The 25,521-nt window shown below is 41.3% G+C and overlaps 2 protein-coding genes across 3 annotated transcripts in view; one reads left to right on the top strand and one right to left on the bottom strand.

The window, feature by feature from the left end:
- Positions 1 to 6,294, top strand: part of flt1 (fms related receptor tyrosine kinase 1) — a 52,576-nt gene extending 46,282 nt beyond the window's left edge. Inside the window, exons 26-30 of the mRNA XM_080864917.1 lie at positions 1,115 to 1,220; positions 1,299 to 1,396; positions 1,583 to 1,652; positions 1,735 to 1,826; positions 1,917 to 6,294. Coding sequence (XP_080721043.1) covers positions 1,115 to 1,220; positions 1,299 to 1,396; positions 1,583 to 1,652; positions 1,735 to 1,826; positions 1,917 to 2,085 — 535 coding nt within the window. The 3' untranslated portion in view covers positions 2,086 to 6,294. The remainder of the gene's footprint in view (positions 1 to 1,114; positions 1,221 to 1,298; positions 1,397 to 1,582; positions 1,653 to 1,734; positions 1,827 to 1,916) is intronic.
- pan3 (poly(A) specific ribonuclease subunit PAN3) lies at positions 4,518 to 25,299 on the bottom strand. 2 transcript variants are annotated; one of them, XM_080864919.1, is made up of 18 exons: positions 24,673 to 25,299; positions 23,682 to 23,803; positions 22,483 to 22,555; positions 22,324 to 22,394; positions 22,019 to 22,163; positions 21,628 to 21,845; positions 21,214 to 21,318; positions 21,073 to 21,130; positions 19,284 to 19,445; positions 17,846 to 17,962; positions 17,607 to 17,708; positions 15,545 to 15,710; positions 15,169 to 15,256; positions 14,920 to 15,059; positions 13,375 to 13,504; positions 8,014 to 8,078; positions 7,792 to 7,930; positions 4,518 to 7,108 (listed from the first exon to the last, which is right to left on the bottom strand). In XM_080864919.1, the coding sequence occupies exons 1-18, from the start codon at positions 25,010 to 25,012 to the stop codon at positions 6,968 to 6,970; spliced, it is 2,382 nt and encodes a 793-aa protein (XP_080721045.1). In that variant the 5' UTR covers positions 25,013 to 25,299; the 3' UTR covers positions 4,518 to 6,967. The 2 variants fall into 2 exon arrangements, with proteins under 2 accessions (XP_080721045.1, XP_080721046.1); XM_080864920.1 differs by lacking the exons at positions 23,682 to 23,803; positions 24,673 to 25,299 and adding an exon at positions 23,293 to 23,661.
- Positions 25,300 to 25,521: the final 222 nt, after the last annotated feature.

Here is a 25,521-nt window from a genome sequence, read left to right as displayed (position 1 = left end):
GGTTAAGGTTCATTTAAGGTTATTCAAGTTCAGATAAGCTGATTGATATTTGCTCTCTTTTGTTCAACTTGATCAACTTTGATCGAGCTGGTTAGGAGCAGGTTTTGCCACCTTCTGTTCACCAGAGATCTGAGCGGATGTTTGAACCCAAAATAGGTCCAACCACTGACTTCAACCTTAACCACAGCTCTTAGTTTCACAGAAAGATGTTTGTTTTGGACTCCCAAAACAGCCATTCTGTTATCATACTGCTAATCTTTAAGTGTGTTTAGAGTAGACACTTTTTTTCTCTGTTGCTATCTGTGTGTCGCACTTTCCAGTTTATTATGTCTGCTATCATGTCTGTTTGTGTGCAATCAGACACATTCTTACTTTTTCCATAGGCTTTAAGAGGGTAAGGAGCAGCCTGGTGCTAATAATCAGATGCACGTGATTAACTTGTTTTCAACAATGAGCTGCTTCTATGAAAGTAGAAGTTTGGGCAGTCTGCTCTTCTGGGGAATTCAGGTGTGTGTTGATGATGATGATCGAATTTGAGGGACGAGCACTTCCCATTTGAATTTTGTCATAAATAAGTCTTTTAATGTGACTGATTTATAAATCTTGTCATAGATTTTGTTGCTTGTCCAGACCAGTTCAGGAAACTTTAAGCTGCACTGTGTGCAGGGAGAAGCTGTGATCAGTATATGCAGCGTGTGGTCAGGTGCTGATTTAGAAAGTGCTTGATCTGCTTTTGTATGCAATTAAAATATCACCCAGTCGTGCTCAATTTAATTGCGTGAGGCAAAAAGAAAATCATGATCAAGATAAAAAATTTGATTAATTGTGCAAAGTGGAGACCTTTGGCAGAGCACCTTGTTTGGTGAAAGCCAAATATAGCATATCAGCACAAACACCTCATACCAGCTGCACGGTGGTGGAGAAAAGGTGATGATTTGGGCTTGTTTTGCAGCCACAGGATCTCGGGATGTCATTGACATACCGAAAATGATTACTTAAACTTTATTGCTGCCAAAAGTGGTTTTGCAAAGGTGTTAAAGGTGCTTATATTTAGTTTTTCACATTACTGCAGAGTTCTGCAAATGCTGTGTACCTGTGTGTCTTCTGTGTACAGTTACAGCACAATGCTAGCATGTTGGGAGGGCAACCCCGCCGACCGACCCACCTTCACTAACTTGGTGGAGACAATGGGAGAGCTGCTACAAGCGAGAGTGCAACAGGTCAGAGATCATTACAACAACATTTGTCTACACAAAGGGCCTTAAAAATGCCCCCAATTCATACTTTCTCTTTAACAGGATGGGAAGGATTATATTCCTCTGGGATCTTTTATGACTGGAGAAAGCGATCGCTGTGAGGCCTTCAAAGAAAATCCGCTTGCAGTCACAAACCTGAGGTAAAAAAAAAAAAAAAAGGAAAAACAAAGAGAATGAGCAAGTGCAGCACATAAGTGTCAACTTGAACGGTCATGAATAATAAATTCTAATATAGAAGTCTTGAGAAATAAAACCAAAAAAATGGACAGAAAGTGACTTTCCTCTATTTCCAACTTGCTTTTTCAATCTGAACCCAATCTGTGCAGTTACATGAGGGGCATGGCCACACTGCAGACTTTTGAGCATTTGCCTTGCGAGGACCAAACCACCCCTGATGTAAGAAAACACCTCCACTTCTGCTAATTTGAAAACATATCACATCAAGGATATCTATTAACACTGATACTTTTGGTTTCAGGATGAGCAGACCGACAGTGGCATGGTCCTCCCATCTGAGGAACTGAAGAATATGACGAAGAGCAACAGCAGCAAGCACAGGAAACTCAGCAGGTAAAGATCTATAATCTGTGACCACTCGATGTTCAATTCATCTGTCAGTGCACGCTAAACGAGGCAATTGATCTCAATCTGTCTGTTTAGGTTCTTCACCTTCACCAAGTGTCGAGACACCCAGGTGCCCTTCCTGTGCAGTGACATTGCAGGCCTCCGTGAAAATGACCCCTCGATCCTGCCATGTGACTGGGAGTCTGACGAGGGAGGCTCCCCTCCTCCAGACTATAACTCAGCCTTCCTCTACCCCTCCCTTTAGCATCCACGCTTGTGTATTTTTCACAATTTCATACAGGGTTTATACAGCTTTTTATAATTTCTCCAGACCTCATCTTACACTTTTTAATCTACCCCACCTCACTTTTTATAGTATCTGCACGTCTAAATGCCCCAGATACTTCAGCCAAACTCGTTTAACCTCCTAGGACCTGGCGTCCACATATGTGGACATCACATTTTGGGTTATTTAGACCAAAATACTCAATTTTGCTCTGCAAGGGCCTGATATCCACTTACAAGGACATTATACTACTACTGTTCTATCAAAATCTTAAAATAATATCCTCTTATGTGGCTCTTATTTTTCTTAAAAACAAAAATAAGGTTAAAAAAAAGAATCCGGTAATTCTTTGTTCTTACATTCATCGGGCCCCAATATGCCCAAATATCAAAGAGAAATTAGAAATGCATGCCGTGTAAGAGTTCAGGTCTTAGGAGGTTAAGAAACTTTTGCAAAATCACATGCTGTTGTACAACAAAGCGTCCTCACAAGTATTATCTCAGTGCTTTTCCATCACATTACCCCTTCTACGAGCAGCTAAGTCTTACCTGACAATACTTATACCCGTACAGTTATGCAGAATGTATTCACTAGTATGTAACTATCAGAGCTTATTGTACTGGTACCTCATGCCTGAAGCCTTGTGAAGAGGAGCACTGCTGTATAAAATAACTGCTCCTCTTGCACAACCACTACATGCTGGAAAAAGTTGTTATCCACTGAATTATACAGCTAGACGCAATGTATGTACCTGTATTTATTTTAGTTATGCAACCAAAATGTTACTACCTTAAATTTGACCATTTGTGAGTGTAGATTTTACTCAGTTTCCACTTTAATAGGTACACGTAGCTGTAAATCTTGCGGTCCAACACAACAGCCTCGGTAAAAAATTACATTCATTAAAGGGAACCTGCTATCAGTTTCCTTATTCCTACCATAAAAATACAGCGGCATGGCCATAATATTGAATGAGGTCACCATGTTAGTAAGTCTATATTTTCAACTGCTGCTTAAAACATCCGTTTGCAAGGGCAACCAGTTAGAGGGAAGCTGGTACCTAAGACTAGTTATTTTAGAAAGGTGACAAACTGGAGTTGCATTAAGGCGTAGTCTGAAGATAAACAAGGATTTTGTTTTTCGACAGTGAATAATGCAAAGCTGTTCTAATAGGAAGCGTCTTTAGACCGCTAACTTTTTCACAGTCTCCACTGCAGACGAAACAAATCTATTTAATTTTATTTATATAGCATCAAATCCCAACAGCAGCCGCCTCAACACGTTTCATGTTTTACGGTAAATATCTGACAATGAAACTGGTGTGAGGACGATAGATCCTCCACGCTCTCCAAGACTCAATGTGATTTTTTTTTTTAGGCCACGGTGTTAGACTCCAAGATTTAAGTGTATCTAATAAACTGTCAACTGAGTATGTGTATTTTAATTCAATGTATTCTTTAATTCATAAAATCATTCATGCTGGGTTTGTTTCCATTTGCAAAAACCTTTGAATGTGCAAAGATTAGCTTAGTTATGATTAGTTGAATCTGTTTGTATATTCCTCTTTATAATACTAGTTGGTTAGTTGTGGGCAGACAGCTCTGTTGAAGACTTCATCACAGCCCAAATCCGTATACAGCTGCTTTTGCCTTTTCTGGACAACATAAATGTTTCTTTTTTTTTCTATATCACATCCAAATGCAGGTTACACATTAAAGACCACCCTTTCTTTTCTTTTTTTTGAGTGTGTCCTCCATTGAACCCACCTCTAGTTGAGGTGCTCTTTAGAAGGGATACCTGTATTGTTTTGTTTCCATTTAAGCCTAAGACGCTGCCATTTGAAGATAAAATTAAAATGCCTTTATTTTCACTGCAAGGTTATCTAAAAACTCTGAAATCTCACTTTGGTGGAATACCACTGGAAAAGATTCAGTGTGCTCATGGTCTCAGTTTTATTCCCAGATGAAGTCCTGTGTGTCACACTGCGAGTTTTTAACATGACCTTGCTGTGAAAATAAAAGCATCTTAATTTTGTCTTGAAACAGGAGTGAGTTAAGACTTTTTTCCATTTTATTTATTTGTGCAGTTTCAGCCTTTATTTTGATAAGTCGGTATAGGAAAGCAGGAAATGACACACAAGAAATGGTCCAGGGCAAGCTTAAACTCAGGTCTCAGCAGCCTTTCCGCACAAGCCACCCACCCAAGGAGATAAGCTACAGCAGTGCCTTAAACCAGTAATAAGTGAGGTTAAAGCCCATCATGCAGTTTCAAAGAAAACCAAAGAGGAATGTGTTTATAATACAGTAAAATCCATGTTTTTATTATGTATGACTGTTATATTTTACCTATATATTAAAAAATGATGGTCTCTGTAACTACCCCCCCCCCAAAAAAAAGACTCAACATCAGTATCAGTTTTGGTATTCTTTATTAAAATACTGCTGTACACACAAATATTGCAAAAATTTGAGACAAGAACACAAGAGGGGCTTAAAACATACTAAGATGGTGATTGTAGGTGTGTTGATGTTGGGGAAGAGGAGAAGGTCATCACTAATATTAACCGGAGTGTGTGTTATCATGTGGAATACAGTGATATGAGCACTGACGTTACACAGGCCGAGTCAGGAGGGGCGTGTGTGTTTTTCAAAATGTGTGCAAGTTTGTTTCAAAGGGTTTCCTAAAGCACCACATTCACCAGATAAGTTTTGTCGGTTCATTTTTTTTCTCATTTACTAAAACAGAGGAAGTAGTACATGATCTAACACAGCCAGCACCCTGAAGGTTTGTTGTTGCCCCCAAGAACAGACCGCACTGAAAAGCTCACATAAGTCGACTGCATCTGGGACAGTTTACTTGATTTTGACCTCTATCATCATGATTCAACTGTGTCGACTGTGTGTTAGAGTCTTTGTCACTTTAAAGTCTCGTGTTTGTAACATTTAAATGTTTCTATGAAAAATCTGAATCGGACGAATCAGCAATTGTAGCTTGGCAGAACTTAGCTTGTTGTTTTCTGGGTAATTGAAGGTAAATGAACAATGTCTGAATGTTAAATGAACCAAAAGTAGATCTGTGCTTCAGAGCAACATGAAATCCCCCCCCCCCACAATGTCTTAAACTTACATTAACTTCCTAAAACCGCCATCTGAAGACGTCCCGCCCACTCCACTGTAGCTCATCTATATGACTGGACAAGGGGCAGCCAATGACAGCCAGACACATTCAATCATTGGGCCCATCCAGCTGTTCGTCATCCTGAGAGAAAGCCAAGTCATCCAAGTGAGTGCAGCAGCCAGCGCTGCTGCTGTGTCTCCAGCACGTTTGTATTTCATGATCTTAAAAAAATAAACACGCAAATAAAACAAATTACAGGTGGTGCCCTGTTTGTATCCTCCTTCGCCCTCCATCCCCTTCCCATTTACCTAAACCCCTGCTGGAATTGGTCCACAGAATAAAATAAAAAAAAGCAAAAAAAGAAAAACTTGACAGCCCTCCCAATTTCCCATCATGCATTCCTGCACAACAACTGAGCAAAGAAAAAAAACAGCTGGGAAAAAGTCACAAAAGCATTGCTTTTTCTCAAAAGTAGAGGGGCCCAGACCCCCTGAGGGGAGGTGAAGTTTGGGATAAAAGGGATGGAAAAAGAGGGAACAGTAAGAAAGAGACATATATAAGGGACATTAGAGGTGAGAAGATAGGTGTGGGACCAAATAAGGACATTCCACAAAGAGGCAGCTATGGCTCCACCTCAACAGAAGCCCCACCCATGGGCTACACCCAAGTGTTGGGTAGCACAGCCAAAATGACCCTTCCTTGAGCGGTAGATGCCACGACCATGTCCATTGACCAAAGGTGGTTGCTGCATATGAAACAAACACTTGGTAGACGGCAACAGGAGAAGACACCCCTTCCTCAGTGCCAACAGAAACCACGCATCCCCACCCCACCCCATCTCACACTACCCCAGGAGAAGACACCTCTTCCTGAGTGCCCATAGACACCACAAGTCTCCACCCACCCAATCCCAAATCCCATTCCATGCCACCCCACTGCAAATGAATCCAAATTCCATAATCTCCTGAACCAAAATGTCTGAAAACCTTATTTGTTTTCCAGTTTTACAAACCCTTCCCGCCCTACCCAAGTGGTTTTATTTCCTTTTGTCAAAAGGGAACCATCAACCAAGGCTAAAGCTAGTTAGCTGTCCAACTCCAATGAAAGCCTTGAGTGGTGTCTCCCGTCTCCAAGTGCTTCAGAATGAAGGGGTGTGGTCTCCAACCGGAAGAAAGATGCAGTCAGTAGAAAGCTAGATTTCTTTTTTTTTTGTTTTTGTTTCAATTCCGAGTCTGCTCTGGTAATTTATGTCCATGTGTGATTTTAGCTCTCTGTTCACCCTGTAGGCCACTCACACATATTCATAAAAATAACAAAACTTGACAAAAAAATTAAAATCTTAGTGCATCCTCCTCAGAAAAATAAACCCCAGCTGTAGAAACAAACAATAAAAGCAGGAAAAGTTCAAAACGTCATGTTTTGTGTCTCACTTTGTTCCCCAAATCTTAAAAAAATGTCATCATATGTGTTCGTCACAGCTTCCATGTTTGTCCTTAAACTTTTGTTTTCCTCCTTTTGTTTTTAAACTTTCAGCTGTGGGGTTTAAGAAAACTAAAAAAGAAAAGTTACATTTTAGAAAAGCCTTCCTGGTGGACAGGGTCAGTGTATGTGACTGAGGTTCACGAAGCCCTGCCCCGCTGCCTTTGCCATGCTGATGTCATCTCTTTGAGCCTGGTCCTCCACTGTAGTGCAAAAATGTGCTCCAGGTCCCGGCAACTCCACCCTGCCGGGCCTGAAAGCGGCGCTACAGAGAGCCGGATGCAGCGGCCTGCAGCTCCTGGAAGGTACTGTCAAAGCAGCGCTTCAGGTCCGAGTAGGTCACAACCAGGACACTTTTCTCGTCCCGAGACACCAGGCTGATCTTCTCAGGAACGCCTGCGTCCAGCTAAATGAACACAAGAAACAGAACTTTTTTAAAAAAAAAAGTATATTTTGTAAGTGTTGTTTTCTGTTTTGCTACAGTTAGCATACAAAAGCAATTCATTCTTATGAGAAAAGCAACTGTTTTGACAATCAGTTGGGATCGCTTTTGCAAGTCACAAGGTCATGTGGGTGCACCGATAACAGGATAAGACTATCTGACACAAATTTAACAGTGAGTGCAGCTATTCATACAACAGTTTACGCAAATGAAAAGGCTGTAACTGCGAAAAGTCACAGCTTTAATTAGATTCAGGCTAATGAAGTGAAAAGAGGAACTAAAGTGTTAAGAAAAACGGTGACAGCTTGACAAGGAAGTTAAGCTGGTGGTTAAAAAGGATCTACACATGTATGGTGCTGGTTCGGACTGACATACTGTATAATTCAGTGTTTTGGAACTGAAATTTGGAAAATCGCTACACTGTAAAACATGTTAATCTTTTTTTTAACTTCCATTTGCAGTCACTGGGCACACTGATGTGCGATTTTAGCTTATGCTATTGAAGCATTAACAGAAAATTGGGCTGCTGTGCATGTTTGCCTAACTTGTACACATTAAATAGTTCCACGAAGTGCACAACTTATCAAATATCTGCTTATTTAAAAACAAAAGTATTAAAAGAGACCAAAAAAAGAAAGCTCCCTGACTTTGTTGAGGCAGGAGACGATGTGGCTGAGGTCAATCCAGGGCGTCCCCGCTTCTGTCACCTGGTGAAACAGGTGGTCCCGGAAAAGCTTCAACAGGTACCGGTCGCCTGTTTCTGACCACGTTGGGTCCTTTTGGAATCTGATTGGCACAACACAAGACTATGCAGTTGTAACAGAAATAAATCACACACTATGATGCAATGTTCAACAAGTGGTACTTACTCTGGACGTTCATTTATGGTGCCCAGCTTGGCCAGCAGGCGAAAGAGTCGGCCATTTTGCACCTCCTGCAGAAAAAACAAAACAAAACAGGGGGGCCAATTTTATTTGTCTGCACCAGAAATTTTCATTTTTCTTTCAGTTGAAAGAAGCAACGTTGAAAGCAACACCAGAGGAGAAAAATACTCTGCCACTAGTGGCGATAGCAGGCAGTAAAATTCCCCACTCATTACCAACATGCAGTGAATGCTGCTTTAAATTGTATTTTCATTCCTGCAGCTGTAAACAGAGTACAGATGTTAAGTGCAATGAATATGGGCCAAATGAGAGGGGGTTTAAATTTGATGGGTGGGGCAGGGAGATAAATAAATAAACAAACATATATTCCAGTGGGATTTTCTCTTATAAAACACCAATTTCAAATCAAAAGCTCAGGTTCCCCCTGCAAGGAATGCTTCCAAAAACTGAAACCGCTGCTGTTGACTTTCTGCCCATACATGGTGCTGAGCTCCGTTTTCTCTCACGGGGTCTACAAGATACTTCCCTCTGACTGAAAGTGAACCCAAAAAACAATTCTCTGAAATCAAAGACGTGCAAGACAGAAGTAAACCAATATTACACCTACATCATGGCCCCTACACATCAAAACCACCCAACCTAATCCACATAATAGAGAAAAGAATGATGTACTCATAAATATACATTGATTAGGGTGGAATTATGTGATGCATTCTCATAAACATCTTTAACTTAAATAATCCATTAAAAATAAATGCGAGCAGGTGCCAGTTTGTGGAAGTTGCCATGCTGTCATGTCATGCTGAGATAGACGTCGCCATTTCCCTGTTTGTCTGTGGCTAGAGACTGGCGATACATGTAGTATAGCTTTAAACACCCCCCCCCCCCCAAAAAAAAAAACCAAAAAAAAACACACGCACGAACATCTCTTTTAACACTTGTACATGTATATTTTAATAATCTCCTTCTTGTTACATCCTCCCTCATTTCCACCTCATCCCTTATCTCCTGAACTGCACAAATGAACAAAAACAGGCATAAACATGCTTGTTTATTCCAGATATTGTCGCAGTTACTTATTGGCAGCAGATTACACGTGGGACCCTCTCATCTCTGGATAGCTGACAACAGGCCAGCTAAACAACAACAGATGGTTATAAGCTAATGGTATGCCAGTGAATGCTTGAGTGTCCCAAAATTCACACCTTTCCTCTGAAAAACAGCTTGTTTACACTCTCACATCGTGTCCAAGCCCAAGAATGCTAGACACTCTTCACCAACGCGTACTGTAACTTTAAATCTGCACCTAAAGTTGTTGAAAACGTGATGTTGCTCACTCCATGACAGATTACTGCACTGCAGCAAATTACAGCTCACCTTCATGTCTGCAGATATAATTAATTCCTGCCTCTCCTTTCTCTTCTTCCTCTGTCTCACCCTGTCAACTGTATCTTCACTGTTGGACAAAGCGACAATTACTGAAAATCAACTGGCCAATCATTTCGGCTCATTTGAAAATGTATTCAGGATTCATTTTTCTGTAACAGTATTTTCAGACTAGCTTCTGTGTCCACTAACTGAATCAGAAGAAAACTACTACTAACACTAACAAAAAAATAAACTTTTTCAGGATCCAATAAACCTAAAAGGAAATAAAAACAGAATGCAATGATCTATTTGAACTATATATAGAGTTTAAAAATGAAAATGAGAACATCCAAAACGCCGAAACTAAGGAACTGATTCATAATAAATATTTGCCGTTTTGGAATTTGATACCAGCAACAAGTTTCGATGATGTTGGGGACAAAGACCGGAATAGTTTCATGCCGCTTAAAAAAAAAAAAGAGTTAATAATAGTCAATAGTCTTTTAAAAAAGTCTGTGAAAAACTGTGGTTTTTCTCACTGTGATGCTGAGAAACAAGAATTTGGGGATTTGGTCAGAGATTGGTCTAGTATATAAATAATTTTAAAAATTCAGCAAATGCAGACACATGCAAATATCGAGGCTCAACACCACTCAGGCCACACTGACTAAAAAGGAAAGCGGAAAACCATGCAAATGGAAGAACTTGTAATAACAAGATCCAGAAACGCTGCTGTCTTCTCTGAAGTGAAGTGTTTACCTCTACTGTGGCCTGGCTAATCAACATTAGACATTCTTTCTGCAAATCACAGATGCTGAGTTCTTCAGGCTGAATTTGCCTGCCATTAGAGCAAAGTCTTCATGACTGTGTGGAGCTGCATTATTGCACAAGACGGGTAACTTGCACATCTGTGACGATACTACCAATACCAAATGACATGTATAGGTTTATGGGGCAGTTTTTTCAGTAAGGCAATGCCAAACCACATTACGCGTCTGTCTCAGTAGAAGGGATAGTAATCAAAATAATAATATAAGAACTCACAAATGTCAGCAAATGATCAGAATGGATGCGAGGGAATGAACAAAGAAGAGGAAAAACTAGAGGGACAAAAAAATAAACAAACAAACAAACAAACAAACGTCCCAGGAACTGTATTTCTTTCCATCGGCTGGCACCACATGTAAACAACCGGGACACAATCACATTGTAATTAACACACAAAGCAGCTACACAAGCATAAATGCCAGCCACTTACGCTGGCTACATCATAGCTTCTACAGACATTCCCTGCAGAAGCCTAAATCAGGGCTGACTGCAGTTCAGGTCTGTCGCACTTAAAAGCGTTAATTTACAAAAAATAAAAACAACCACCAGTGCTACCCCCTCAGCCTTCTAGTAGACACACCTGTGCACCTGTTCAAAATTGCACGTCCGCTTGTTCTCAAGTTATCGCAGTCACAAGATTTTCAGAAAACTTACTCTGAGCTTGAGATTCAAGTTACTGAGATTCAAACATCCAAGAAATTTAAGTAGATGCACCTATGGTATGAATCTGAAGCTCCTGCGCTGACTGGCTGTCCAGTTATCGGATTCATAAACTTAGCTGTCCAAACTGCTCGCCCGCCCAGCGGGTTGACGGCAATTCACCCATCCTTTTACCACTGAGGTATTACAAACTGAAATACTGTGAAAGAATGAGGTTGAGGCAAATGAAAAGCTTACAGGGACCTGTTAAAAGAATGAGGTGCAAACAATGCTCTGTCCAAGCTTCTGTTAAAAGATCCTGCTGGCAATTAATTCACACAGTTCATACAGTTTAGGAGAAAAACATTTCAAATCTCCTCTTTGTATCGTTAGCAAATAACCATAGTGTTTAAATTACAAACCGTTTACTGTAAACATACTGCTACGGATACATTGTTTGGAGGGGGGAGGGGGGCGGGGGGGGGGGGGGGGGGGGTCTCTGGAGTTGACTGAACAGTGTCTGTTTCATTTTGTTAACCCTCTCCCTATCTGATGAACAGTTACAGCTGCAAGCAGAGCCAAACATGAGATTTCCTTTGTCTACCTCAAAATCATTCAATCTGATGTGTTCCAGATGGCTAAAAATATCAAGCATGGGTACCAGTGATAGATACCAGCTGTATTTGTATTACTACATCTACATCACAAGAAAACAGAACAATGAGTGCTTCTTGGCAAAATGACCAAATTAGAATCTAAATTAAAGATTAACGAGTGTCTTTAAAAGCAGCATCATGGCTGAAGCAACAACAACCTGTAACTTAACACAGCAGCACTGTTACAATGATGCAACCACAAACTCAAAATGGTTTACATGAAACTTTTAACTTTCAAATAAAGCTTTTCTTCAACAATATAAGAGTGACCAGGAAAACGCAGGGGGCTACTGCTATTTTTACACACGCAGGCATGCATTCAGCTTCATCTACATACTGTCATTAGCTGAGTTTGGACTAAAAAACTCATACTACTGAGAACCATTTGTGTTCTCATGAAACATTACTGACATCACTCAAATTTAAAGAACTCTGTTTTCATAACACCTACTCAGAATAGATAGTAAACAGGGTCTGCAGCTAGGAGGTTTAAAAAACAAAAAAAACAAAAAACACAAAACACAAAACAAACAAAAAAAAAACAAAACCCCACAAGCTACTTCACTTGGCGTGTCAGCACGGAGACAAGGCCGGAAGAGGAAGCTGGGGCCTGACCGAAAGAAAAAGACTGAGATGGGGTCGGGTTGGGCGTTTCACACATCGATGCTCCAACAAGTCCACAATAGGGCTGGGCGATATATCGAGTTTTTAAAAAATATCGATATATTTTCATACGAGATATAAGATGTGACAATATCGTTTATATCGATATAGTCTATGTTACGTTATAATTATACTTGTGGAGCCGCAGGTTTGCCTCTCTTTCGTCCACTTTTGTCTCTACGCAACGTTACTCGGCCTCGCCTCTCCTGCACTGAACACAACTCCCCCATAGCTTCACCTGCAGGCAATGACAAGATGAAAGCGGAAAATCTCCGTTAGCGAGTTACCGTGCGTGGGGCTGGATGGCGTCAACGTGTTAGCGAGCTAACGACATGCAGCCCAGAGGGGCTGCACGGCCTAAAATCCTTTCCTTTTCTCAAAAATCGACAGTGCGCCTTATGTATGAATTCTGGTTGTGCTTACTGACCGCGAACCGATTTTATGTGGTACACAGCGCTCAGCAATCTGTCAAAAAATGTTTTAATATGACTTTGCTAAGCTACGGAGCTGCACCGCTTGATGGATTGTCGGAGAATTACGGCTACAGAGGAGGAGCCTCGCGGAGTGATACGTACTGTGTGTGTATAAGGACCACAAATGGCACCTGTTCAGAGACGTGGTGCAGCTGTGAAATCTGTCTCTTTGTTATTATGCTCAGCGTCTATTAGTTTACATTTTGACTGCACAATTGTGAGCTTTTTGTTATGCACAAAAACAACATTGTTTTCTTTTATTTATGGACCATGATTATTTAATATATGCTGATAATTTATTTTTGAGTAATATCTACGCTGTATGTAAATAAAAGTGCCCGTGTGACATCTGGGACACAGTGTGACTAAGAACTCTCTTTTTGTTCTTAACTTATGGCTTAAAAAAAAAAAAAAAAAAAAAAAAAAAAAAAAAAAAAATCGAGATATATATCTTATATCGCCATCCAGCTAAAAAATATCGAGATATGAATTTTGGGTCATATCGCCCAGCCCTAGTCCACAATATACTGTACAACATCCTGTGCGTGCACACACACACACACACACACACACACACACACACAACTTCCCTATTTGCTAACCAAGGTAATACCCCCTTTTATCCACCGCACATGGAGTAAACAATATGGCTGATTCATGTTACAGACACGTTTTCTGTTCAGACCTTCTCTGTGTATTCAACATAACCTTCATCATACCTTGGCCAGATCCTCCTCAATGACGTCATTCCTCATCTGCGACGCATCCAGTTGTGTGTAGAATCTGGCTCCAATCATCGGCATGATGTCATTGACGCTGCGCAGGCGAGACTGTTCGGTCAGCAGATACCTGCAAAACACAGCAACAATTTACCTTCGTGCGAGTTCAGGTCAGGCGCCACTGCACTCACAAGAAGGCGGTTTCTTTACACACTGCCATTTTCTTCTTCACCATTAAGTATAAGGTGCAAGCCGTGGACAAAAAGGTATAAAACACTGCTAAAACCTTAAACAGCACAAGTGTGAGTGCTTCAATTAGAAGATCAAACGCTACTAACCAATCAGATTCCAGCTTTCTCTTATATGCTAAGTTTTGGTTAATTTCATCTATACGCAGACAAAATTAAGTGAAAACTCAGCTGACATGTTATTATGCCACCTGTGACAGTAGCCTGAGTATACTGCATGTCACAATTTACTGAAGTATAAAAGCATCAGTTCTATTAAGAGGTCAACTCTCACTTCATTTACAGGACGCAGATCTGATAAGTCAATGGCCGTTAAACTTCAAAGGTTATTTAGCTTCACACCACCACAAAAAGGTCACACTGACTGAAAGTCCCTGCAGATATTTTTCTCAGCTCTTCTTACTTATTCAATACACGAATCGCATGATTGCATGTTTAGGTGCTGAAGACCTCGTCTTTTTTTCTTTTTTCATAAAGATAAACGTCTTTCAGATAACAGAAACACTGCATAGGACTAACACAGACACTGAGAAATGCATAAAATCTGACTATTTGAATCCTAGGTCAAGATTTTTTTTTAAATGTTCTAATCATTTCCGATTACAATTAATCCTACAGAAGTTTGACACGACTCCAAAGTTGCTGACAGGTATTGCTACAATACCTGTCAGCAGAAGTGCATTGATTGCTCGTGGTAGAGCTAACATAACATAGAGGAAGCTAACAGTAAAGGCTCAGTAGTCCCTTCTTGCCCCACGGACAGCTTTTATTTGTGTTTTTGAAATAGTTTAAGTTAAACCACGGATTGTGGTCAGAATGAGTTGACAACACTTTTTTGTTCAGTCTCAATGTGGTTGTGTTTGTTGCAATACATGTACAGAAGCCTTTATTGCACTTACGATAAAACCAATGCGTTTACCGCCACGTCCATTAATATTGTTTCACATCGCATGAGTTTGTCAGCTACACTGACACGCGACATGTGTAACAGGCAGTAAAATAAGGAACATACAAAGGAAATAACAGCAGTATGTAGCAGCCTTTGGACTCTCACACCAAGCTAGACTAATACAGATAAATTAGGTGGACAATGTTAACTGACTTGTTTACTTTTCATTTTATTAATTTAGGTCTGGTTGCCATCACCTTAGCCACTCTACCACCAAAAAACAGGGAAGTAAACTGAAGATTCCTCCAAGCTACAGATACCAGTGATAACCCAAAACAGGTATTAAGTGCAGGCATTTTAGTCCCCCCCCCCCCCAAACTGGGTAACATCACACCACCACCCCCTTACAGAATGAGGTTCTTGAGGTCTGAAGAGTAGTTGATAGACACCAGCTCCATGGCCTTCTGCAGGTTCTCCCTTTGTATGCCAGCCAGGGAGTTGCATGCCAAAGCCAGCACAACCTTGCCCAGTGACACGAGATCTGCTTGCTACAAAAACGACACAAAAATAAACTTTAACCACACTTCCTCAGCTTTTGAAGTAAAACAGAACGACAGTACTAAAATAAAATAATTTCACATGAAGCTGATAAAGTACCTGGTACTGTGGCATAAGGGCAAGATGATTGGTCTGACTGTTGTCAAATGTTAAGACATCAAACACCCCAACACAGTTCACCCGTAACCTACAAAGATTAGCGCATTAGGCATTAGGTAACATACACGTTTGTTGTGCATGCACAGTAGCGTTGTTATGAAAAACGTAAGCGCTGAATGAAAATATTCTTTTGCTTTTAATAGATTTTTTTTTTTTTTTTTTTTTTACACTTAAGTCATAGTTTCATCTCTGAGCTTAACAATAAATTCATGTTCTTTCACACATGGACATTTATGGTTATAAGAGACAGGCTATGATTCTTATATCCATACTGAACAATGAAATATGTGCTTAGACACTTGAATAGCGTGTATACCTGGTCTTGCCAGTGATGAGAATTTTGCTGGGGTCCATCACACGGCAGGCCAGGCCCGCCGTGTGGATGGTGCGCAGGGCTGAGCTGAGCTGGACGATGTATGCCCAGATGAGGGATTCTGGGAGAAGACCCGCGTGCTGCCGTGGTGGAGGGGGTTCATGTTGTCCTGCACATGAGAAAAAAGTTTTATTGCACAAAAGTGGTGTGAGGTTTTACATTACTTATGAACTAATCCTCAGACTACTTCCTCAGTAACCTTATCTTCATGACAAGCTGTTTCTTAGAGGTCTGATATGAGTAAAAACGCATGAACTTCAGTGTGTAGATTAACAAGCTCAGCGACAGTGCAGACTCAGAAAACAACTAAAAATTCCTGATAAAATCAAGAAGCTCAATGACAGATGCAACAGATGCACATTAAACTACGTAGTTGTAAAGCACTCAACAGCTGTGAGATCCCTGTGAGGTTTTGCATTGTGCGCAGGTTTTACCAATTTGGAAAAATTGCACAGGAGGATAAAGTCATCCACAACTTTTCTGAAGCCTTCGTTATGTATGTGTTTGGTGGACACACATCAAATGTTATTGGCATTGGAGATTTCAGTGTGGTTTTGTGAGCTGATGGAGACCCTGATGCGCTGTACAGGCTTCTTTCCGGCCTTCATGCATTTAGTCAGCAGTTTATTTTCAGACAGCCGAGTAAGTTAGCTGTGTTGCTTTGTGGTGCAGACAACTCCGTATGCTTTGCATAGGATTTATTCTTGTTTAAAAATCACTTGCACTGAAGCCAAAGTATTTCCAGTCCTGACATTTGATTTTTGTTTTGAAACGGCCTGTTACATCTTATATTGATCTTTTAACAAAGTTTTCCTGGGCCAGACTGCATCCCGGAAACTTCAAGCAACCGGATGCAGGGAACAGCTGTGACTAGCACATGCTGTTAGGGTCATGGGAGACGATTAAGGAGCACTTGGATTTGCTCTTACTTTGCGTTCTATTGATGTAGCACGCAATTTTAATATCAGTCAATTATGGTCATTTAATTGTGGGAAGCCAAAGTTGTGACCGAGATTAAAATGTGATTAACTGTGGAAGCCTACTTTACGTAAAACTGACGAGTTCACTACATCACTGAGAACCGCTAATGAAATTCTTACTCATCAAAATACTCGTTTCAGTCAGTTTGAACAAGCATCTCATAAGGCAAGACCGCTTACCGTTTCTAGAAATCGTGTTTATTATCGGGGCAGTACTCACTTCTTTCTCGTAATCCCCCTGCAAGTTTTACAACCAATGTGAACCACTCGCATTGGGTAATGTAAGTCAGGCAGTAGAGCGTTAGGGTGTGTACAACACAATCAAACCACAATGCAACATGTGAGAATAAGGAACCTGTTTGTTTCACTAAAGACCATTCCAGAATGAAATGGCTTCAGATGACATTATCTGGTATTTCGGTGTATAATCATCATGTACCCGTGTGCAAAGGCATCTGAGAGACACTTGTTATATACACACACGTGCTTGTATATACATCTCATTTGTTGTGGTTTCTTATCAGTGTTTGGAATGGATGACACAAAGACCAAGGTCTGAATGCCTCTGCTTCCTCTGTCTGTCATTCCTGTATACAGGCTATTTAACAGCACCTGCCTTAGGATCAGTTTCAGCCACAGTTTCCTCCAAGTCCCCCCGTGTCTATCACAAAGACCCATGCTTGCCAACCGTCAGCTTAGGCTACCAAACAAGACTTCAAAAAACACAAAAAAAACCCTCTCCAAAACATATTTTTAGACACTTTGAATTTCTTAAAAACATCATGTATTATTTGTTTGCACAATCTAACCCATCTACCTACATACCTATAAGCATGGCATGAGCACAACTGCATGCAATGCAATCATGAACGCATGCACTCAAATAGACTTGGGCCGATGACCTCATTATCAAACAAGTAAACAGAGTCGAAATGTGTGAAGGGGAGGGAGTGCAGAAAGGCGTGTGAGGTGATGCTAGGCCTATTCGTAGCAAAGGACGAGGAAGGGAGGGACAGTCAGCATACCCCATTTCCTTTTGGTGAAGTACGAGTCTGCTGCTGGGTCATTAAAGTGTCTGCTGAACATGGTTTCTGCACCTGCATGGAAATCATACGAGAACACCAAAGCTGGGGAAGAAGACAAAAGCGTGAGAAAACATTGAGCCAATTTAGTATAAAATATAGTTATGTAACCAGATAAAATGCAAGTCTAAAATCATGTAGCTATATAAAATTTCTGTTCAAATACAGCTGATTACACTCACAGTGGTCTCCAAAGGCCTTGGTGGTGAAGACCTCTCTCAATGTTACAGTGTTTGAGTGCTGAACCTTCTTCCACATGTCCACCAGCATCATGCACTTTGTGTTAACGAGGCGGAAACCTTTGCATATTAAAAATATGAATTATTTATAAGACATTCATTTTATGTTAGATTGGGATTGCAGCTCATAAAACACACACACACACACACACACACACACACACACGATGCAAGTCAATAAAATTAATATTCAGTTTTATCTGCTATAAAACTAAAGCAATTTCCACAACTCCTTTATTAGGCTGTGGGAAGGTAACATTTCATGTTTAAATCTATGGAGTTTAAAGTTTCAGAACGTCCTTGGCATTAAAATAATTTGATCAAATTCATTAATTAATTATTGCTCTGTGAGTTAAATCCCAATATTAACATTATTTTCTATAGCATTCATCTCTTGTCTTATTTCCAGCAGTGTTGATTTCTACTGTTAATGCTGATATGGTCTCTATCATCATCATATTCATCTTACATGCTTCTTATTGGAGTAGGCGGTACTCATAGGGATTATTTTGTGAAGAAGTGTCAGATGATATGTGAAACTTCCCTTTTATGTAAACAAAACAGAGCCTGACACAGAAAGCCGTCTTAACAGAGACAGCTGATAACCACTGTCCGACTGGGAGTTTCGGTTTTGTCAAACCAGCTTGCTCACTCACACACACACACACACACACACACAGTCACACTCACAAGTTTGAGCTATATTCAAACTTTCGTGGGGTATACCTCTCTGGTCTGGACATTGGCCAAATGTAGTAGACAAGATTAGAAAGCCTGTTGTTACAGAAATACTCATTTGGGGAGGAGCAGATCCTGGAAAGAGCATGAAGGTGGAACTACACCTGCTTGCTGGATTCACTCAGGTATTGAATGTTCTATTCTAACATGAACTCAACTGGACATTAAGTAAACGTTGCATTACAGAGCTTACGAGATAAAAATCTGTTCTGTCAGACTGAGTCGCAGCTCCCCCCAAGTAATGTATTGAAAGTTTAGAGCTGCAGTGCACCCATGAAAGCATTTAATTAAATTCAACTCAATTTTATTTATATAGCGCCAAATCACAACAACAGTTACCTCAAGGCACTTTATATTGTAAAGGAGACCCCACAATAATACAGAGAAAAAACCCAACAAACATATGACCCCCAATGAGCAAGCACTTTGGCGACAGTGGGAAGGAAAACTCCCTTTTAACAGGAAGAAACCTCTGGCAGAACCAGGCTCAGGCATTACAATACAACATTACAATATTAGAAATGCTGGAACAGCTTCTTTCGCTTATTAAACTGGGCTATTGGGAGGGTGAATCAACTCTTAGGATTATCTGACATTGTGTGTGGCATCTGAGAAAAATGCATATGATGGCCACATTTCTTACCATGTATCCTCCTCAGGCAGTACGGTAAGTCATCTTTGCTATTCACTGCCTTGTAGCACGAGGTGATGTAGCTGAAGTTGCTGGTCTTCTGCATGCGGTTTGGTGGGGGAAGGGGCTCGAGGGGAAACAGGCTGTGATAGCTGTCCACCTCAGATGGTACATCTACCAAAAACAGGCATTTTTAGAGAGAGAAAAAACACCACATACTGCACAAAAAGTAAAGATTTAAAATGTAAGTGGCAACTAGGGTTGAGCGATATGTAAAAATGTTCCAACTGACAATCCTTAGTCCAACAATGGGTGATATATTCACTTTTTGATAGGCGGAGCAATATAATCATGCACAGACTGATTTGCGCATTTACAAGATAGAAGTCCAAAGATGGACAAACTAATTTCCAAAAAAGATTAGGGCTGTCAGCGTTAACGCAGTGTTAATTCAATCATCACGATTAAAAATTTTAACGCGCTCAACCCGTCTGGAGCGCAGAATGAACTTTGGACAAACTGTCCAAAATGCGTTGACAGAGACATTTCAAGGATTTTGACTCAGTCTGCGCTCCAGATGGGTTAATTGTTAATCCCGTTAGTCGTGATGACCGCACATTAACGCTGACAGCACAAAAAATATATATAAAGTCACCAATTTGGGATGAGAGCGGTAAACCTAAGGATGTAACCAAAGTGGTGTGCCGCTTGTGCAGTCGTATAGTGCGAGCAAAGTACTCAAACACGACTAACTTACATGAGCATGTACGTGTCCACCATCCGAATTAGTATGCTAGGCTATCACCAGCTTCTGCAGCTCCATCAACAAGCATTTGGGCGCGCTCTGAGGAGGGTGCATTTGGGCGCGCTCTGAGGAGGGTGCATTTGGGCGCGCTCTGAGGAGGGTGCATTTGCTCGCAGATGAAAGAGGGTGCTGTTAAAACGGCGCTATTATTATTTTTTCTGTTGGCTGCTTCTATTAGCCAAATCCTTATTAGAAAACTTGTTCATGGGCAAATAAATAAATCGCCCTCGTTAAAACGATCGCCGATGGGCTCAACCTATAGTCGATATATTCGTCCAATCGCCCAACCCTAGTGGCAACAAACAAGATTTTTGGTTTAATTTACTGTAAAGTTCATATTCCTGTGGTACAAAAAGCTTGTTTGCAAAACAATCAGAAATCTTGTTTTCCCTGTTAGTGACCAAGAGCTTTTCCCCAGACGGTAAACTATCTCGAATAATTGTGAAAACCAGTCACAGCAGAATTTTTAAAAAAGTCCCTGAAGAAGGTGAAGTAGGAGCGTGACAGAAACCAGAAGTAAAACAAGACTGAGCCTGAAACGGACATTCACTCTATTACAAAAGCTCAAGGATTTGTGATCAAAAGCAACGTGTGTGGCATCATCTCCAGTGAGTTAACTATTAACAAAAAATGACGGCTTACTAGCCTGAGTTATTTTAAAACTGAATCTGAGCCAGACTTTCCAACACGTGCCTTAAGGAAGACACTGAAAAGCTGTCTGTTGCTCCACAGCACTGCTGACGTGCTGTGTTTGTGGTAGTTGCAATCTTAGCAACACACACACACACACATACCCACAGAGCCCACAACCAACATATTGCACACTAACAGGACAGAATAACTCTACATCAGACTTGCAATGAGCACTAGTGCTAGTTTGTTTACATGTAAATATAGAAAATAGAACACTGAAACAGCCATTTAGTTTTATAAGCGCATGTTTAAGGTCAGTTGTCACAAGCATCCCTTATAATGTCAACAATGTAGATGCTCTACCTGGATTTTCTGAGTGGTCAATTTGGGCCATGGTTATTAGATGTCTGTTTATCAACTCCTGAAGAAGAAACAAGTGGAGAAGACATCAGTTATAAAGCTCCAGAGAAGAGAAGGGGAATGTTTGGTCAACAAGGACAATACCTGTCGAAGCTCATCAGCCATGAAGAAGGACGGGGCATTGGCTTTCGGCTGCATATAAGCCACATGTGGCGCCGTGGGGGGATAGATATGGTAGGTAGGAAACACCTGCAACAACCAGAAAAAAGAAAATACAGCTTCCTATTTATTGAGAAATGGAAACCAGTCTGATCATACAAATATTGTTTTCAGGCAGCTATGCAAATGAATGCGAGAGAATGAAACTCTTGTGATGTCATAAAAAACAAAAAAAACAAAAAACAAACCAAATTACAGTCCCTATTAGGCCATGAATTTACATCTCAATGAAGCCTATTAAATAACTCATATTTATATCAAAACTTAAAAATGCAGACTGATTTAAGTGATATTCATTTTGTTGTGTTTAAAGTGACTGAATGCACAGTGTATCCGTACCATCCCAGCCATTGGTGCCGGGGTGTTGTCTGTGTAAAAGTAGGTCGTCCCCCCTACAGTCTCTTTCTGGATAATGTGTGCACCCTGGTCAGACGCGGTGGTGGGCACCATGTAATTGGCAGGGTTTGGGGTGTGACTGCGTCGACGGGGAGCAGGTGAGGTGTGTGGTGTAATTTTAGGGGAGTGAAGAGGAGAAGATCCCGCAGACAACGACATTCCTGAAAAAGGAGACAGAACATGAGAAACGTTTCTTAGGAAAAGATTTAATTTCACAGTAATATATGAGGGAAATCCCTCACGAACTCAAGTATTACAATTTCTAAAGATGAAAAACAAAATTGAGCCCAACAGAAAGTGTTTGGGTAGAGGGTAGTTCTCAAAAAACCCACACCTGGAGCCAGTGCAGCAGCTGTGGAGCTGCTGAGACCAGGATGTGCAAAGAGAGGTGAGGGGAAGGCCTGGACAGTGGACTGAGCCATATTGGCCATACGTGGAGCTCCCTTAGGGATGAATTCACTCGCTGCCGGGTTAGGAGCCTGCCAACACAAATGAAAACAATGGAAAAATTAAAAGTCGTCTATCAGTCTTGTTGGAGGCAAATTAACTCATCTTGGCTTCAAGTACTTCCTTATATAAAAATGTAATCCTGAACCCTTAAAGAACTTTAATGCTATGACCCAATGTTTGTACGCTCACCTTTCTCCTTTGGGAAATGCTAAGAGCACCAAAATCACTGAACAGTGAGGACGTCGGGGAGTTCACTGGATCTGCAAAGCACAAAGTGTTGAAGGCCCCTTCCAAACTTCAGTGGATGAGTGTCAGCTAGTGCCCCAAAGATATCTCAATACAGCTTACCATGAGTGCTGTGGCTGAAGTTCTTGGCACCATCATTGAGAAGACTGGGAGAGCTGCTGCTGGTAGTCATTCGCTAAGGAGAGCAGCATCCAGAGGAGATGTGTTACAAAAAGCACCCTGCTGTCCAATTATGTTCATCAAAATACAACGAAGTACCATAAAATAATTTAACTGCAGGGCCTTAGTCTCCAATTATGCTTTCAAAAACCTAAAACTTTTTTTTGTGGTGGTAGGTTGGAGCTGCTGGTAGCCAGTTGCTGTATTAAACCTATAAATGTTTTAGTTCCAAAGTAGTTGGTGTCAAATTAATAACTAATCTACAAATTCAGCTGCCTCTTTCATGAGGCCAGGGTTTTGGATATAGTCCAACTTCACTGCTTTGGGCTGGTCACGTCACTCTTTGTTTTGCTCTGTAGCATTCTGTCAGCTTGAAATAGGAGCACGTGAACCAGCTCTTCACCTGGCTCCAGGTTCTGGTTTGAGTGGCCCTCAAGCTCACAACAGATCTCCCAGAGAGCTGAACAAGGACTACCATCACTAGCCACAGTCCAAGACAAAGGATTCAGAGCTGGTCTAAAAGCAAGATGAGAGACTCACTGGAGAGGCAGCTCAATGACATTAAACACTGGCCAAAAAGCAACGCAGTCTACCTGCAGAGTCAAGTTTAGATCGTTAGCAGCATCTGAACTTTCAAAAGCATGCCTGAGGGCATTGTCTACTAGTAAAGTTATTGCATACGGCACAAAAAGAAAGAAAGAAAGAAAAGAAATAAGGTTCAACCCTAACATAACCATGTTGCCAGTCACGTACATGTGAAAACCACTGACTGGGGATGTAGCGATATACCCGCCAGTAAATGCCTCGATGACTCCCAACAGCAAAAGACGAAACTTAATGATGGCAGTGGCTGACGTTAACCTATTGTGTCACATCGATTTCACAGTAGCTAAATGTTCAAAGTTGGAGTGATGAAGAACTTGAAGACTTTGGTTTATTGTGAAGCTGTTTTTATGTTTCCCTGTAAAAAAAGAAAGGGCAATAACAACAAACTCAATACAGAAATGTAACTGGTATACCATCAACTCAGAATTTCATAGGCATTGTATTCCTAACATAGCAAAACAAAACACGCATATATTCATTTTCAGTTCGTTTAACTGTACATTTACTGTGACAGACCTACAGCGTCCCTCTTGTACCTGCATCATTGAGTATTTAGGCTCTGCTGGACTTCCAAATCCATTGACCCCAATAAAGCTGCTGCTGAAGTAAGAGTTGGTAAGATTGGCATCGCTCAGGGTTGCGCCTTCCATCCCTGGGACTGTAGATGACAATAAAAGCAGAGTTTTGCAGATTAGGACTGCAACCAGACCATATCAGTTAGAGATAATTGCTTACACAGTCCAAAATGTAATGCACTCATGCTAATGTGTGCACAAGTGAGCGCGTCTTCAGCCAATCACAGTTTGAAAGCATGTAAACAGTGAGCCGCAGCTGAAGCTTGACCCAAGGTGATAGCTACCACCAGCAAACTTTTTTAGTAATACTTCCAGGGCAGCTTTTAATGCACGACTGCAAAGTGCATGCTACTTAAACACAAAAACACAACACACAAAAACAATGCCTACTAAACCGTTAGCGTAGGTAGGCTAGTGTTAGAAAAGACTCAACTTGGAGAACAACACTAAACTTCACTTTAAGTTAAGTGAAGAAGAAAATGCAAAGTGCTGATAAAAACACTCATTTCTCCTTTTTTGGAGGAGAAACCCAAACAGGTAGAATAAGTTAAAGTGGTCAGTTTAAACATAGTTTAGCTAACGCTAGCTGGCTATTAGCTGCAGGAGCTAACGTTAGTGGGACGCGGATTTCTGCCCACTCACAGCTGTCACACAACACAACAGGCCTCCTCGGCTACAGCAGCATGGCTCATGTTTTGTGTTTTTAAGATACTGGTAACACAACGTGTAGTCAAAACTTGTGAGGCGACAGTTAAAGAGCGCGATATATGCTAGTTGCACGCTGGGCTGTTTTGCTAATGTCTGGCAAGTAAAAGTAAACCACGTTGTTTTGGCGCTGAGAGGCCTCAGTGAATCCTCGGGCAAAATTTTAACAAAGCTCCGTGAGGCCCGAAAGTAAAGTCACAGTCAGTCACCCTGCACGAGGCCTTGGTTTACAGTCATTTGTACTCACTGGTTAACAGCTGCCCCTCCAGAGACGTACTCGCAGGCCCCAATGTTTCACTCTTCTTGGGCACGCCGGTGCCCCCACCGCCCGGGCAGCCCGCCGCGGAGCCGCCAAGGGAATACCCCGCTGGCGTCCCACCACCCCCGGCCATGGACAACGGGACAGGGCTGCCGCCGCCGCCGTGCAGCGGCAAACTCGCCAAGGACGGATCCTCATGCAAGAACTGACACTCATCTCCATAAAAGCAGGTTTTGTCTTTTGCGTAGTATCGACAAAACTTCACCTTGACATTGGGTATCCCGGCACCCCCGAGCGGAGCAGCTGAAGGTGGGAGTCCACTGTTCATGGCACTGCTGCTGCCGCCACTGCTGCCGGAAGACGCTCAAACATAGAGATGCAGGAAGCTAGCGTGCTAGCCCGCTAGCTTTCAACCAGTTTTCACTTAAAGGAGCGGGTTAATGTCACTTCGGGTGGTGGAAAACACTTAAGATCCCAGAGTACTCACATTCTAAGGCTAAGGAGCATTTTGGTTTGAGGAAATATCACTGCATGTGAAATCCTGGTCGTCGTTGTTGCTTTGGTTGTTTACGCTATCCATGCAGCTGCCTTCGTAAAGTAGCCTGTTGTTGTTGTTTTTTCCGCTCGCAGCCTCTGTGCTGTGCTACAGAGCCGCTAGCATAGCTGTGCATTGTGGGTAAAACAAATTGTATGGATGCAAACTAAATTTGAGGTATCTGCGATGTTGACAAAGATATAGGGGGAAATTATCTTTTTTTTTTTTTAGCGCGGTTATCATTCAGAATTAAGCAAATGATTGCAACATCGTAAAACATTTTAAAATAAATTTTAAAAAAA

Source organism: Rhamphochromis sp. 'chilingali', assembly GCF_963969265.1.
Source record: "Rhamphochromis sp. 'chilingali' genome assembly, chromosome: 18".
NCBI lineage: Eukaryota > Metazoa > Chordata > Actinopteri > Cichliformes > Cichlidae > Rhamphochromis > Rhamphochromis sp. 'chilingali'.
The sequence above is the reverse complement of the archived record's forward strand: the minus strand, read 5'-3'. Positions and strand labels throughout refer to the sequence as shown.